General features: G+C 43.8%; 1 protein-coding gene across 9 annotated transcripts in view; it reads right to left on the reverse strand.

The window, feature by feature from the left end:
* Nucleotides 1–17,050, reverse strand: part of tanc2b (tetratricopeptide repeat, ankyrin repeat and coiled-coil containing 2b) — a 165,759-nt gene that overhangs the window by 5,219 nt on the left and 143,490 nt on the right. For 8 of the 9 annotated variants that reach the window (XM_034292070.1, XM_034292072.1, XM_034292076.1 and 5 more), the window contains 17 exons: nucleotides 16,593–16,762; nucleotides 14,002–14,280; nucleotides 13,124–13,291; nucleotides 12,781–12,941; nucleotides 11,988–12,096; nucleotides 11,727–11,849; nucleotides 10,603–10,839; nucleotides 10,142–10,330; nucleotides 9,603–9,696; nucleotides 6,930–7,063; nucleotides 6,592–6,715; nucleotides 4,997–5,172; nucleotides 4,681–4,813; nucleotides 3,652–3,681; nucleotides 2,365–2,456; nucleotides 2,041–2,187; nucleotides 1,721–1,821 (listed from right to left, as the gene is read on the reverse strand). In XM_034292070.1, coding sequence (XP_034147961.1) covers nucleotides 1,721–1,821; nucleotides 2,041–2,187; nucleotides 2,365–2,456; nucleotides 3,652–3,681; nucleotides 4,681–4,813; nucleotides 4,997–5,172; nucleotides 6,592–6,715; nucleotides 6,930–7,063; nucleotides 9,603–9,696; nucleotides 10,142–10,330; nucleotides 10,603–10,839; nucleotides 11,727–11,849; nucleotides 11,988–12,096; nucleotides 12,781–12,941; nucleotides 13,124–13,291; nucleotides 14,002–14,280; nucleotides 16,593–16,762 — 2,467 coding nt within the window. The remainder of the gene's footprint in view (nucleotides 1–1,720; nucleotides 1,822–2,040; nucleotides 2,188–2,364; nucleotides 2,457–3,651; nucleotides 3,682–4,680; nucleotides 4,814–4,996; nucleotides 5,173–6,591; nucleotides 6,716–6,929; nucleotides 7,064–9,602; nucleotides 9,697–10,141; nucleotides 10,331–10,602; nucleotides 10,840–11,726; nucleotides 11,850–11,987; nucleotides 12,097–12,780; nucleotides 12,942–13,123; nucleotides 13,292–14,001; nucleotides 14,281–16,592; nucleotides 16,763–17,050) is intronic. The other variant, XM_034292071.1, reaches the window with a different exon arrangement.

Consider the following 17,050-nt stretch of genomic DNA (forward strand, 5'->3'; position numbering starts at 1 on the left):
AGGACGAGAAGTGGAACACGTAAACCATCTCATAGAGGACGAGAAGTGGAACATGTAAACCATCTTATAGAAGAGGACGAGAAGTGGAACATGTAAACCATCTCATAGAGGACGAGAAGTGGAACATGTAAACCATCTCATAGAGGACGAGAAGTGGAACATGTAAACCATCTCATAGAGGAGGACGAGAAGTGGAACATGTAAACCATCTTATAGAGGAGGACGAGAAGTGGAACCTGTAAACCATCTTATAGAGGAGGACGAAAAGTGGAACATGTAAACCATCTTATAGAGGAGGACAAAAAGTGGAACACGTAAACCATCTTATAGAGGACGAGAAGGGAACATGTAAACCATCTTATAGAGGAGGACGAGAAGTGGAACATGTAAACCATCTTATAGAGGAGGACGAGAAGTGGAACATGTAAACCATCTTATAGAGGAGGACGAAAAGTGGAACATGTAAACCATCTTATAGAGGAGGACGAAAAGTGGAACATGTAAACCATCTTATAGAGGACGAGAAGGGAACATGTAAACCATCTTATAGAGGAGGACGAGAAGTGGAACATGTAAACCATCTTATAGAGGAGGACGAGAAGTGGAACATGTAAACCATTTCAGAGAGGAGGACGAGAAGTGGAACATGTAAACCATCTTATAGAGGACGAGAAGTGGAACACGTAAACCATCTCATAGAGGACGAGAAGTGGAACATGTAAACCATCTTATAGAAGAGGACGAGGAGTGGAACATGTAAACCATCTCATCGAGGACGAGAAGTGGAACATGTAAACCGTCTCATAGAGGACGAGAAGTGGAACATGTAAACCATCTCATAGAGGAGGACGAGAAGTGGAACATGTAAACCATCTTATAGAGGAGGACGAGAAGTGGAACATGTAAACCATCTTATAGAGGAGGACGAAAAGTGGAACATGTAAACCATCTTATAGAGGAGGACGAAAAGTGGAACATGTAAACCATCTTATAGAGGACGAGAAGGGAACATGTAAACCATCTTATAGAGGAGGACGAGAAGTGGAACATGTAAACCATCTTATAGAGGAGGACGAGAAGTGGAACATGTAAACCATTTCAGAGAGGAGGACGAGAAGTGGAACATGTAAACCATCTTATAGAGGACGAGAAGTGGAACACGTAAACCATCTCATAGAGGACGAGAAGTGGAACATGTAAACCATCTTATAGAAGAGGACGAGAAGTGGAACATGTAAACCATCTCATAGAGGACGAGAAGTGGAACATGTAAACCATCTCATAGAGGACGAGAAGTGGAACATGTAAACCATCTCATAGAGGAGGACGAGAAGTGGAACATGTAAACCATCTCAAAGAAGAGGACGAGAAGTGGAACATGTAAACCATCATATAGAGGAGGACGAGAAGTGGAACATGTAAACCATCTTATAGAAGAGGACGAGAAGTGGAACATGTAAACCATCTCATAGAGGACGAGAAGTGGAACATGTAAACCATCTCATAGAGGACGAGAAGTGGAACATGTAAACCATCTTATAGAGGAGGAAGAGATGTGGAACATGTAAACCATCTCAAAGAAGAGGAAGAGATGTGGAACATGTAAACCATCACATAGAGGAGGACGAGAAGTGGACAATGTAAACCATCTTATAGAAGAGGACAAGAAGTGGAACATGTAAACCATCTTATAGAGGAGGAAGAATGAATCTTTGCATACCTGCTGCTACGCTTGGCCCGGGCTCTGGCATAGTACGCTTCGTATGATTTGGGTTTCAGTTCGAGCGCCTTTGTAGCAAACTCCTCAGCCATCCCAAAGTCCTGAGAGAGTCGGTCAGATAGAAACCCATCATTCCACAGAGGTGTTAGTATACAGAACTGCAATGCTTATTACCTAACATGTAATACACAATTGCATACGGTGATCGTATACATCTACATGTAATGTGCACAGCCCACAGAGCTCTGGTCCAAAACCCTACACCACAGTACGGAACGCATCGTTGGGCATGCAACCATGCTCAGAGGCCACCAACTCACGTTCATTTTCCTCCGACACCGGGACAGATTGAGGAAGATGGACACCTTGAGCTCCCTGAAGGTCTTGAGGTCGTCGCTGAAGCCTTCGCGGGGGAACTTTTTCAGGGCGTACTGATAGCGCTGTGCAGCCTCCTTCACCTTCCCCTTCTGTGGACCACACAAACAGACAACACGTGGGCACCACTGACCATCCAAACCAAACTGATTCACAGCACCCAGAGGAGGAACGCGCCCGTCAAAGGTTGCGCTGCGTGTTTAGTGTATCTGCGTTTTTTCCCCCCCTGCCAGGGACTCCGTCCCACGATGGGGTTAAGGCGCTCTGACCTTGTAGAAGCCGTCTCCCTCCTCGATCAGCTTGCTCAGTAGGATGATCATGATGTCGGGTTTGGAGGTCGCCATGGCCCACGTGGCCGGACCTGAAGAACACAGGACGACACGGAGAGGATTGAGAGGATAGCGAAACGGCGAGAGGAGGGGAGAGGAAGGAGGGTCACGGCAAACACACGACAAACGGGGACAGGAACAAAAAACAAAATGGCGGGAATGACAGAGACAGACAGGCCTCCCTCCGCTGCAGAGGAAATTAAGCGGTTCACTCTCTTACGTTTACTAACGAAGGTGCAACGTTGGGACAACACCTCGGCCGTATCAATTTTTATGCGCAAACCGAAATGTGGAAGATTACAGAATACCAGAAATGATGCAGCTGTTAAAGGCTCAGTCGCTTCCATTCTAACCCGTTATCTTATGTCAGCTCGTCCTTCGAGCGACCGTCATCTGATGTAAGACAGTTCCTCTACCCAGGGCGACGTGTCACGCGGGGACTCTTGACAACACTTAAAGCACATTTACTGAGAGATTTAGAGGGGGATGAAGACAAGGTGGGCGGGCTTCTTGCACAAGGAGAAGATGCACGGCAGGTAGACAAGGGGGACACCAGACCTCAGCAGACCAGGGAGACGAGGGACAGGGGATGAGGTGGGAACGGGACGTCTGACTGGCCTAGCTGACACTGAGGAAGGTTCTAGACTAACACGTACATTGTAACCTTGGGAGCCGAGGATAGTGGGTAAAAGGCAGCACGGACACATGCAGCTAAACTGGGGATTATTACCAAGAGGAGGGAATAGGAGAGGTTCAACATGCATCTGTGAGATGAGAATAGAAAAAAAAACCTTGATACAATGTAGTGTGCCAGAGGCTCTTATCATCAATCAAGTAGAATGTGAACATTCACTTCAAAATAAAAGCCCTTCTAGTTATAGAAACTTCTGCCAGGCAAGGATTGAATCTGATCGTCGATTATATGCATCGCTCATTTCCAGCTGAGCCGACATGCAACAGTTACTGCGAATTGGATGCCCGCGAAACGTGGAACATTGCTTTTAAAAGTCCAAGCTTAAAACCCGCGATCAGTCTTAATCCCAGCCTCGGTGGGCACATTAACACCTGAGTGCTATTTCTTAGTATGGGGTTTGTAGTAGGGGGTTTGCATCTATGCTGGCCTGCCGACACTTTTAGACATCATGACGACACAGAGACAACACAGAAAGATTAGGTAGAGCTGTCAAAATGCCTGCTCGGGTGAGATGTCGACAGCCTTGGGATTACCTCTGGGCCGACTGGGCAGCGTCTGACATCCTGGTACCGCAGAGAAGTAAGGGGAGGGGACATGAGCGAGGAAAGGGGGGGACGGAGAGAGCGTGGGCCAGAGTAGTCAAAGAAGGAAAAATAGAACAAGGTGCGTGGGTGTGGGTGGGAGAGAAAGAGCGAGTGAAAAAAAGACCGATGTGGTGGCGGAGGAGGATGAGGAGTGAAAGAATGAACAGAAAAAAGCAGCAGTGAGAAGCGGGGATAAGTGCTCCAGCGGAAATAAGAACAAGACACAGGAAGAAAAAGAAAAAACCACACTGCCAATCACCTGTCTCCGAGAGACCAGACAGCAATAAGGAAATAGCGAAGGAGAGCGAGAGAACGAAAAATCGAGGGGAAAAAGAGAGAAAAAACAAGGAAGGAGAAAACGGGACCAGATAGAGTCGAGAACGAGAGGAAGAGGGAGAGACAGCAGCAGGATCCAGATGTGGCTCTGGCTAACAGTAATGCAGACATACAGATCCAAGGCGGAAATAGAACAGGATGAGTACGGCGCGGCGGCAGCCAAGAACCTCGCAGAGGGGACAAAGGGAATCGGCTTTTCGATGGCATCTAAATACGCAATAGTGTTTAAAAAAGGACTACATTTTACACAGACAAAACACCCAACAGTGGCGCTCCAGACAGATTCGTTATTTTCAGAGAGCGGTGTTTCCTTCACTGTCAACACATCCTGCCGGCATCCCAAATGACAGTCTACTCCCTCCATAGTACACTACTTTTGACCCAGACCCACAGGTTGCCATTATGGACAAAGCTAATACTTAGGCTAACACAGTGGTTCCCAACCGGGGGTACTATGACCTCTGGGGGTACTTGGCCTATCAACAAGGACCACTTGAGAAGACTCATGACACCATAAGCCTGCCAGTAAAATGCACAAGGGGGTAAAGCAGGGGTACTCTAAGCAGGAGTACAAATTCTGTTGGCGGCATAGTAATTGGGCGGTGAGCCGCTGGTCCAATGCTAACAGTCCATTCTCCTCACCTATTTTGGCTCCTTTCTTGAGCAGGGTGACTACCACCGCTGTATTCCTGCAGCCCACGGCTCGGTCTAGAGGACGCATCCCGCTGTAGTCCACATGCTCTATCATGGCCCCCTGGTCCACCAGGAACTGGACCTGGGGTGACAGACCGCAGACAGTGGAAGACGGACAACCGGGGAGGAGAACGGGGAGTTTATTGCTAAATATGAATGAACACAAATACACCTACAACACAACGCACTTCAACCCATGCGGATGAAGAGCTGACATGAAATCGGAGAGTTTCCCGTCAGTTCCTGTTGTTGTGGGGTCACTCACCACCTCCGAGTCCCCGTAGAAGGCAGCCAGGTCAAGGGGCGTGCGTCCGTTTTTGTCAGCGTGGTCTGTAGCCGCGCCTCTCTCCACCAGACAGCGCACCACAGGAAGATGACCCTTCAAACAGGCCCAGCTCAGAGCCGTCAGCCCCTCCTTGTCCACCAGAGGGAGGGACGCGCCTAAAACGGGAGGAGTTGGGGTTAAAGGATGTGGCCATGTGTTGTGGTATCCAATTCATGATTATTGTCTGGCCTTGTTAAAAGCAACTCCCCGCCGCTTGGGTAAGTCGATTTGGATGGGTTACATTGCGCCAGGCCGCTCTGTATCTTATCCAACCTGGTCTCAGGAACCTACGTAGACTATTTTACGAAAATCTATGGCACCCGATTTCGTATGATATGTGACGTTACGTTACATTTCAATGCGCCACCAAAACGTATGATACATTACGAAATTATTCAAACGTAACATATCTTACGAACGCTATTACAACGTATCAAATGTTACGAGCGCTATTAAAACGTAAAATAGAATACGAACGCCAGACAAACGTATGATATTTTATGAACGCTATGAAAGACGATTTCTTGACAAAATGTTTGACCTCTGTTTATAACAGGCAACATTTGGATTAGAAGGCAGTCACCATACCCACTGCCCCACACTAGACATGGGGATTTAGGGTGAGTAACAGCAATAGCAAGGTTGCTAAGGTTTGGGGTACGGTTAGGAAACAAAAAAGGTTAGTTTAAGGTTACATTTCACAGCTCTGGGGTTCAGGTTAGGGTTTGGGTTAAGGTTAACTATCACAGCACTGGGGTTAAGGTTAGGGTTATGGTTTGGGTTAGGATTACAAAGAAAATCACTTCAAACAATTTCAAACTTATGTTGTGACTCGCCAGGTTTATTTACAGGTTCCCCAGTGGAGCAGTGGGTAGTGCGCCTGCGGAAGGTTGCCGGTTTTAACCAAGGCTACTGCTATTTTTTCATTCCCGACTCTAACGTTATTTTACTGCACGTAATATATCTTCTGAAATTCCCTGCCTAAAATGTACGTAAAATAGTTACGTCATCATACGTCATCATTCTGAGACCAGGTTGTCTTATCCCAGCGCCCACTCAACCAGGAAGTCGGCCGGAGCTGCTAGAACGCCACATGGCAATGCATTCTTAGCTGACCCCGCCCAGATGGCGCTACGCCAGCACAGGCCTTTGCTGGACTCCTGGGCACGGTTCCTATGCCACAACTAAGGTATTTATCCACGTCACAATGGCACAACTGTACTGCAATATCCAAAAATATGTCTAAGCACTGTTCTTTCAGATTAGTAATATCCTTGTTTAATTCAATTGCTGCTCGATCACTAAAGTCCACAGTGACCACATGGTGCCATGAGGTTCTAAAGGTTGGCTACACGGTGATGGAATGAGAGACCGGACTATTTAAAGCAGCGGGTGTTTCGCTACTCCGCCAAACTGCTTTATTAAAGTTCCATTCTGAGTCGCTGTGAGACCAGATGGTTCAGCTGAGGACAGCAGGTTGGTGGGCTGGATTACACTGGCTGGTGGGTATCTGGGTGCTGTTGTTTTCCACCTACCTTGTGCCAGTAAGAACTCCACTGTGCCTAGGTGACCCTCTGAGGCAGCCATCATCAGAGGGGTTCTACTCTGCTTGTCGGCCAGGTTCACATCAGCCCCGTGATTCAGGAGCAGGTCCACGATCTGAGAGACAAAGACCACGTTAACCTCTTTGCCAAGTGTCCCAGTACACAGCCTCACGGTTTCATCTCGTCTGATTAAAAAACCCTGCTGTAAAGAGGCGTGACGTCTCAAAGGTTTTGTACGCAACCACGTCTTTCTTCTGTAAGTGTTTTCTTTTTCGATCTTTCATCTTGTCGAAGGGCATTGTGGAGCGCAACGGGTGTCCACGTCTCACCTGCCAGTGTCCCTGACGGACGGCGCTGAACAAGGGGACGATGCCTGGTCTGTTGGGCTGACCCACCGCTGCCCCCTGCTCCAGAAGCAGCCTGCAGACATCTAGCTTCCCCCGGCCGGCCGCAGCGGTCAGAGCTACAGGAAGACAAGGACACGCCATGTTATAGAATGCAAGTCACCATTTCGGAGATGGTGCAGTGCAAGGCTCCCTCTCGAATGGCCTTCCGGAATCTCCCATGAGGATGAAAGCGGTTTGAGGTCTGGTCACTAATATTGTCATGGGGCATGACAATCCTCTTTGCTAATATACTCCCGCCATAACTGCTAACAATGACCACTAATTACAAAGTTAACTAAATCCCGTCTTCAATCAAATAGTTTAGCATTTTTATCCACAATCCCAAACCTGCTTTCAATGTGCTTTGTATCCCTCATTGAACCCGGTTCGTGGTGTGACCTCCACTTGTTACAACTCGACATACTCTCCCATAAAGACATGAGACGTATTACACCCCCTGACAGTGTTTGAGAAGCGTGACCTATGGCCATTACGCGTGAGTCATTCCTTTAATAAGGTCTTCTACAGCTTTGGTACACAAGCAGAGAACGGGAGGGAATGTCCTCATTGTGTAGAGGGAGTAAATGGGCACGTTAAGTCATTTAACGGACTGAGTCATATCTAATCTCATATCAAAGTGTTCCACGGTGGGACAGCGAGAACACGGGGACACACAGGGATCATGTCGTGTTATAGAACATCATTTCACTCCGTCACTATAATACCTACAGTCATGACGTATGTCCTTTGTGAGGATGCAGATTTATGCTAAGCAGTTGCTAAGTGGAGAGTGTGAGCAGACAGATGCATGACGTCTACAGTGTGAATTTACCTGCTTGAGTCATTAGAACTGTTCACTGTACCCGTGCCCCCTCCCATCTCTCACTCTCTGTCTCTGTCTCACACTGTATCTCCGGTTGTTTTCTCATGCTCTCACTGTCCCTCTGTTTCTTTCTCACTCTCTAACTCTCTCTCACTGTGTATCTCACTGTTGTTTTCTCATGCTGTCACTGTCTCTCTGTTTCGTTCTCACTCTCTAACTCTCTCTCACTGTGTATCTCACTGTTGTTTTCTCATGCTGTCCCTGTCTCTCTGTTTCTGTCTCTCTCACTGTGTATCTCACTGTTGTTTTCTCATGCTCTTACTTTCTCTCTGTTTCTGTCTCTCTCTCTCTCTCTCTCTCTCATTGTGTATCTCACTGTTGTTTTCTCATGCTCTCACTGTCTCTCTGTTTCTGTCTCTCTCTCTCTCTCATTGTGTATCTCACTGTTGTTTTCTCATGCTGTCACTGTCTCTTTCTCACCGTCTCTCTCTTTTTCAACCACTCTCTCTCTCTGTCTTGGTACAGAGAGAATGGACAAGCTGTTATCGAGTCTAGCTGTCGTCAAGGCTTCGGCTAAAGGAGATCTTGATCAAATCAATTAATCATGGCTATAATAGCTTAAAATATCTGAATCGTTCCTCATGTAGCAATCACACAGTCATCGTTGAGCACCCCAGAGAGGACAGGACCCAAGCTTCCTCCTCCCCCATCCCTCGGAGACTGTCTGCCCGACCCTGTCTGTCTGTGCTCCCATGACACCGCTGAACAGTTGGCCTGATATCAGCCAGCCTCTGTCAGTCTGGCGCAGCAGCATCCGCAGAGCAAATCTCCTTCTTTTATCTGCAGTGCAGCTCTCACTCTAAGGTCTGTTGAGAATCCTAGCAAAATAAGTAAGGAATTTGCTAAGGAGATTTATTTATGCAGTGACTTACTGCTATTTCTAGCCAAAATAAACATATTTTATCTAGGTGTAGAGATATTCATAGTAGGAAAGCAGCTCCATAAGGGTGGAGACAGTACTAACCTTCATTATTATTTCCCTAATTCCAAATTGGAAGGTTTATATTTTGGGTCTAGTATTGCTCACTCTGTAATTTAAAGACATTGTTAAACTGTTAATAATTGTAATATTTATTTTAATGCTGAAGATGCAGAGTTGTACTATGTAACCACTGCCAATAAACCAGCACCCTTTCAGATTTGCAGTCAGATTTCCGAGCATGAAATAACTCACTCTTGGATAACAATTAAATACTAACTGCAAACAAAACAATATACATGCTATTTTCTAGGAGACACAATTCCGACTTAAATTACCTTGCAACTGCTTACTAAACAGAAAACAAATTGAACTTGTTTCCCTCATAAATATGTTTTATATTTTTTAAGAAGTAAGAAGACTGCAGTCTAAGTGTGACCTTGCTTTTGAAACAATGGTCCATTAAAAAGAGTGAAAAACCCTTTAGTAAACAAATTCAGCAAGGATCCTTTCTATGCAAACCAGAAATCTGTCCACATTTTAGTGGTCGCCACAGTTCATCTTTAAGCCCTGACTAAACACCAGGTTAGAATTTGAAAGTCAACCCTAAAGCCAATGAGCCATAATTAAGCAGAGGAAATAATACCCAAAACATATTCATTTATTCTGAATGCATGACTGTGGGCAAAACGTGTCTTTCTGATGACTGAATTAGTTTGATGGGTTGAACACTGTATTGCCACCAGGCTGCAGACTAAATTATCCGTTCTAACAAGCATATAAAATGTTTTGAAACTGCAACTGGAAAGCATACCTGTCTCTCCCCACAGAGTATCAAAATTGTTGATCTGAGCACGTTCCACCTCCTCCTCATCCTTTTCTGGCAGGTCCAGCAGATAGGACACAATCTGTAAAGTACATAATTAAATTTGACAGTTAAAACAGGCAGGATACAATCTGTAAAGTACATAATTACATTTTACAGTTAAAACAGGCAGGACGCAATCTGTAAAGTACATAATTACATTTAACAGTTAAAACAGGCAGGACACAATCTGTAAAGTACATAATTACACTTAACAGTTAAAGCATGTAGGATACAATCTATAAAGTACGTAATACCATTTTACAGTTAAAACAGGCAATACAATCTGTAAAGTACATAATTATAATTTACAGTCAAAACAGACACAAACTGGTAAGGACAGCACAGGTGCATATTATGAAGTGCATAAGTAAATATTCCTGTTAAAAGATAAAATAAGCAGGTAATGTTTCTGAAAGTGGCATTGAACGCTGGAAGCCAGGGACTCCAGTTGCCAGGTAAGGAAGGGTCAGAGAGGCAGGGCTTACCTCGGTGTATCCCATGCTGGCTGCTGCCACCAGGGCTTGCTGGACGGCATGGCTCTTGCTGAAGGCCCCTTGCTGTGGCTGTTGTCCCATGGCCCAGTCACACTGGATGAGGAACTTGACCACCTCCATGTGGCCCCTGAGAGCAGCATGCACCAAGGCACACTGGCCATTCTTATCCAGGTGGTCCACCTGTTAATGCACATACACACAAACACACACACAAACACAGACACACACCCACACACACACAGTTGGTTAATCCCTATTCATTCTTGAAACATATAAACAGATGCCAGAATCTAAAGAACCACACACATAGAAACACTCTCTCCTTCTGTCCCACCTCAAAAATGTTTTCCCTCCTTCCCAATCTCCGGCCTCTCCGTAACCCCCACCCTTCCTCCTTTCTCCTCTTCGTTCCTCCACCCCACACTCCCTCATTGCGTCCTCCCTCCTCTCACCTTGGCTCTCCGGCGACACAGCGCAGTGACGATGGTGATGTGTCCCCCGGAAGCAGCGTAGCCCAGCGGGGTGAGACCACTCTCAGAGGGCTGGTCCACGGAGGCCCCGTACTCCAACAGCAGCCCCACCATGTCCATGTACCCCAGGTGGGCGTGGACACACAGCACTGGGGCGTTGTTCAGGACCTCCGTGCGGTAGTTCACATTGGCACCACCGAGCATCAGTAGTCTGCTGACCTGCACACAGACAGATTCAATGGTTAAACTTCAAAGGAAAACCAGTTGTCCATCAGATGTCTGCCAACCTGCACACAGACTTAACACAGTGTGATAGAGAGAAGAAGAAAAAATCCAGGGGAAAAACAGTTTTCTCTGCACATGTTTAATTAATCGGTAGGAACAGCTCCTCGGCCGATAAAACCTGATTTGGAATACACTGGAGTTTACTGGCCCCCTGTCAAAAGGAAAATTGAAAACCCTGATAAAGGCAACACAGCTGTCAAAATGCTGGTATCTATTAAATTGCATTGGAGCATGGAATGTACAGGTTTTCTTTTCAGAGAGAAAGCAGAACCTTGATGTTGGGAGTGTAGAGCAGTAAGTTACCTTGATGTTGGGAGTGTACAGGTTAAAGAAGTAAAGTAAGTTACCTTAATGGTAGGAATGAAGAGATTAAAGGGGTAGTGTTACCTTAATGTTAGGAGTGAAGAGATTAAAGGGGTAAAGTATTACCTTAATGTTAGGAGTGAAGAAATTAAAGGGGTAAAGTGTAACCTTAATATTAAGAGTGAAGAGATTAAATGGGTAAATTGTTACCTTATTGTTAGGAGTGAAGAGATTAAAGGGGTAAAGTGTTACCTTCATGTTAAGAGTGAAGAGATTAAAGGGGTAAAGTGTTACCTTAATGTTAGGAGGGAAGAGGGTAAAGGGGTAAAGTGTTACCTTAATGTTAGGAGTGAAGAGGGTAAAGGGGTAAGGTATCTTGATGTTAAGAGACCACTGCAAATTGAACTCTTCTGTTCCTCACTCAAAACTTTTATTTTCAACGTTTTTGGAAAGTAAAGAAAAAGGTGCAGTGGTCTCTTAATTTTCTCTGGAGCTGAATAAATGGTTTGGAAAGTTACCTTGATGTTTGGCGTGTAGAGGTTTCGGAGTGACGACAGGGCAGTGGACAGGCCCTCTGTGCTGTAGGAAACCCAGAGTCCCTGGAGGATGGACGAGGAAACCCCAACCTTCTTGCTTAGGCCCTGAAATATAAAGGCAATTTAAACTTTCACTGCTTTGAGATAATGTGTGAGCACACAAATATGTGTGTCTGTGTGTGTCTGCATCTGTCTGTGTATGTGTGTGGTGCATGTAGGCAGGTGGAGAGTGACCTGGTGTACCTTAAAGATGTGTGCTTTGAGTATGTGGTGTCCCAGCTCAATGGTCTGCTGCCGGTTCAGTTTGGTGTCCTGCCGGGAGAACCAGAATGCAAGCAGGGTGTGGCCACTCCTTATAGGGAAATAGGAACACGAGGAACAAAAATCATGAGATTTTGCACAAAAGGTTAGGTTGAGTTTTTTCTTTATGCCTGCTATAACATGGTTTGTGGATGGTTATTTGTGATGGGACAGTTCAAGGAAACTCTTCAAAGCATTTATTTGAGACTCTCCAAACAAAGTGATATCAAACTATAAGCGGTTTTTGATGGTTGTAATATATATCAATATCATTAGGAGTAGATTGGGCAGTTTGACCAGCTGTAAACAACACTTCAATGACTCCACCATCCCACACACATATGGTTTACAACAGGGTTGCTAAGGCTAGGATTCCTGAAGCTTTTTCTAAATTCCCAAGTTCTCCAGAAATGTCCTACTTTCCTACCAAATTTCCTGCTTATTCCTTCATGATTTTAGTAATCATCTAAACAAAATGGCAGCAAAAGGCAAAGAAATTGGAAAGGTGTCTCATGTTGTTAACCAGATCCATCCGCCATCCATTTATCCTCGTCCATTCAACCAACCACCCCTCAGTCACACATCCATCGTCCATCCATCCATCATCCATCGAAACTCATCCAACCATCCATCACTCACCCATCCATCTAACCTCATCCAACCATCACTCACCCATCCATCTAACCTCATCCAGCCATCCATCACTTACCCATCTAACCATCATCCAAGAACTAACCTTGGGTCACAGAGGAACTTAGTCTTCTCCCCCTCCTCCCTCCAGATCAGCCACTCCCTGAACGATGGATGAACAAACATCCTGGTCCCATCCCTCCTCTTGACCAGGAAGAGGGCCAGGTTGTCTAAGCGCTGTGTGAAGTCCTCCCAGTCCAACGTGCCCTGTAGCATACATGTTGAAACTAACAATCAGCTTGTTAGCCGTGCACATTCATAGACCCTTCACTAATGTTGCTGTTGTTCAAAGGCATTATCACTGCTATCCAATGTACACCAGTTGGTGTCCGGCGACTGTTAGCAAGGAGGGCTACGTCACCAGGTTTTTCTGTTTGATTGCTACTTGCCTGCAGAGAGCCAGCGTTAATTGCCTGGTAGATCTGCTCGTCAGTTAGCGGGTGGAGGGAGGCTACAGCCACGTTCAGTAGGGGGAGGGCCCGTTCAAAAGACGACTGGGTGGGGAACCGCATGTTGCACTGTAGCAGGTACACCTCAGCAAGGTTGACAGGCACCACCTTGATAAAGATGCCAATCAATCAATCAGACTGCAGTGATCAATAACAACATTGTTATTATTTTAAACCAGGTAGTTTGGTTCTTGAAAGCTGAATTGCAAAACTAGTATTTTTCCAGAACCTTCAGTAGATGTTTAACTATTGTTCTTTTGGAAATGTATATTTACATTACAACAACAACAGTAAAAAAGTATTCAGATGCCCAGTAAATGCCTTGTTTCTGTGTCCATATTGTCCAATACTAAGAAGATAAATCATCCAGTTCAAGAGAAATCAATATTGTTTTTTATTACTAAATAACTAATCCTATTTATGTTCTTAGACAACCACCAGAATTTTAGCCTCAAACCACTGACAGCAAATACAGTATATAGACATAACACAAAAAAAATGTATATAAAGGATATATACCCAAAAATAACGATGAACTATTTCTTAACTTATTTTTAAGAAAATACTATAAATAAATGATATATATATATATATATATATATATATATATATATATATATACACATTAATTCAGGTAGATTACTGGTAGACTTGAGGTTTTTCAGACTATTAAATGTATCACATTTCTTAAATAGCGATTATGATGTGCTTTGCAATTAAAACACCACACTTGAAATGATTATGATTAAAATTAGGAAGCCAAATAAGTCCTGATAAAACAAGCAATACAACCTACTACCTAAGGCAGCTATGCTTACCTTGTAACTGGAGCTCTTGAGGACCAGATAACCCTTCTCTATAAGGTCAAAGGTGAGTTTGAGGTACAGATAAGAGCCCTGGCTGAGGGCTTTGAGGTGGGCAGAGAGCTTGCCGAAAGTGGTGTTGTCCATCTTGCCATTGAGAGAAATGTTGTTTTGTATTTCAGGACTGCTGTGGATGCGGTGCAGGATGTAACCCTGCAGGTCCTGGTCAATGGCATCGTTCTCCTCCAGGCCGTCCAAAGAGATCCGGTGGAATGGGAGCAGCTTGGTAATCTCCTGGAGGGAAAAGTGGGTGCTGTGATCAGTACAGAGTGGAACAATAATGTTGTTTATTCAAATATCAACGTGATCTCATGGAAATACGAAACATTTTATACGGAAATCTGTGACATTCTATTTCATATGAAATTTTACGTTACGATATTTTATGTTTACATTACAATGCGTATAATACATTACAAATTTGCTAAAACGTTACATTACTATTGGTCCTAAAATGTATCATATATTACGAATGTAAACAAACTGCATTTTAAGGATACAGTCAACGTTATCACAGCACTGGGGTTAAGGTTAAGGTTTGGGTTAAGGTTAATAAACAAGAAAGGTTAGGTATCACAGCCCTGAGATTAAGGTTTTGTTTAAGGTTATAAAACAAAAAAGGTTAGGTTAACGTTTGGTATCATGGTATTGGGGTTAAGCTTCGGGTTATGCAAGCAAGCAAGTTTATTTATATGGCACAATTAATACATAGAAGCAATTCAATGTGCTTAACAAAGAAAAAGGAAAAAACATATAAAAATACAATAGCATAAAAACAAATACTCAGATAAAAACATCAAAACAACATCATAATAATAAACCATAGAACAGGAAAACAGAAATAGAATAAAAACGGGATAAAAACATAGGAAGCTATAAAAGCTGTAAGGCTAAACAGTGTGGTTAAGTTCAAGCGCAGTCATAGGCGCATGAAAAGAGAAGTGTTTTTTATCTGGATTTAAAACATTTATACGTTTAGGGCATATCTAAGATCTTCTGGTATTTTATTGCAGCTCAGCCATGTTTAATTTGGACTCTGGGCTCTACTAGCTAACCTGTGTTTATGGATCTAAGAGCCCTGCTAGGTGTATATTCTTCAAACATATCAGAAATGTATTTGGGGTCTAAATCATTCAGTGATTAATAAACTTAAAGCAACACTTTAAAATCTATTTTGTAACTGACTGGAAGCCAGTGCAAAGATTTAAGAACCGGAGTGATGTCCTCTGTTCTCTTGGTCCTGGTTAACATTCTAGCAGCAGGATTCTGAATGAGCTGCAGATGTTTTACAGTCTTTTTGGGGAGTCCAGTTAAAAGGCCATTACAGTAGTAAACCCTACTACAGATAAAAGCATAGATGAGTTTCTCCTGGTCTTTCTGGGACGCCAAGCCCTTGATTCTGGCTAGATTTTAAGATGATAGAATGCTGTTTTGGTGACCGCTTTGCTATGACTGTTAAATGTGAGGTCTGAGTCTATCAGAACATCAAGATTACGCACTTGGTCCCTGGTTTTTAGGGCCCGAGAATCCAGCTCTTTACTAATACTAGTTCTTTTATTTTTGTTGCCAAACACAATAATCTCTGTTTTATCTTGGTTTAATTGTAGACAATTTTGGTTCATCCAGGTATTTATGTGCTCTATACAGTGACACAGTGAGTCTATTGAGCTGTTGTCATTTGGTTCGACAGCCATATATATTTGAGTATCATCTGCATAGCTATGGTAGTTAATGTTGTTGTTCTATAGAATTTGGCCCAGAGGTAGCATGTAGGGATTGAACAGAAGTGGTCCGAGAACTGATCCCTGGAGAACTCCACATGTCATAGCCACCCTATCAGATTCATGATTACCAATGGTGACAAAGTAACTCCGGCCATCTAGATAAGATCTGAACCAATCAAGGACTGTCCCGGAGAGTCCTACCAGGTTTTCTAGAAGTGTTCTGTGATCTACAGTGATAAATGCTGCAATGAGATCTAATAATTTTATCAGAATTTGTCTAAGAGACCGCTTGAGTTAACAAAATTGCTGAGTTGATTGAAGACAACGTTCTCAATTATCTTGGCTATAAAAGGGAGATTTAATATAGGTCTATATATATTTGTTCAATATAGATGCATCCAGTGCTCTCTTTTTTTCAGTTTTTTTTTCTGGTTAGATAACAAATTACTTCTGGTTGGATTTGTACTTCCGACCATTGGAGTGAAAGTCTGGGATGATTCTGCCCATCCACCATTTCCAATGCTCGTCCAAAAATCCCTTTTACTGTGCTCACCACTACTTCTAACCACTACCTCTACTCTTTACTCTAACATTACTAGACACAATGGTATATATTTTACTAATTTGGCTGTCAAAGATTTACGTAAAAGAGTTTACGTACACCCCCTGAGACCAGTCTGCAAATATACAAATATAGAATGTAAGACAGACAGATGATGATCTCCTATAAAGTACACTATTATAAGGCAGACAGTGTTTATGATATCTTTTGAATGGCTACTCACATCAGTGGCAGAGAACAGTAGTGTCTAATATGTTTACCTGTAATGTGGTCCTAACAGTGACCACCAGTTTGAGCCAGGGGGGAAACTTGCTGATGGTTTTGCTGAGGAAGGAGACGATGGTGTCTCCATAGTCAGGCTTGTGGAACTCTGCCTCGTTTAGTCCATCAATCAGGATGACCAGGTCCTCTTCAAAGGCGACCTTCCTCTCTGAATCACATACACAAAATAGAGAAAATGTGAAACAGCAAAAGATTACAGTTAATGTTCTGCTAATGTAGTCAGACCCTTATTGCTAAAATCAATAATAAATGTTTTGAGAATCACAGACTGTGATGAAGAGTACAGTGAGTGTTACCACCTTTGTAGGCAGCGTCTAGCGCTTCTAGGGGTTGTACCAAATGGCAGCCTTTTCCCTACAACAAAGCTGCTCTGGCTACAAACTAATGACTTTCTCAGTTACACACAGTGGATTCTCAATTCTAAAGAATCTCTTTG

Source organism: Esox lucius, chromosome 5, assembly GCF_011004845.1.
Source record: "Esox lucius isolate fEsoLuc1 chromosome 5, fEsoLuc1.pri, whole genome shotgun sequence".
Lineage (NCBI taxonomy): Eukaryota > Metazoa > Chordata > Actinopteri > Esociformes > Esocidae > Esox > Esox lucius.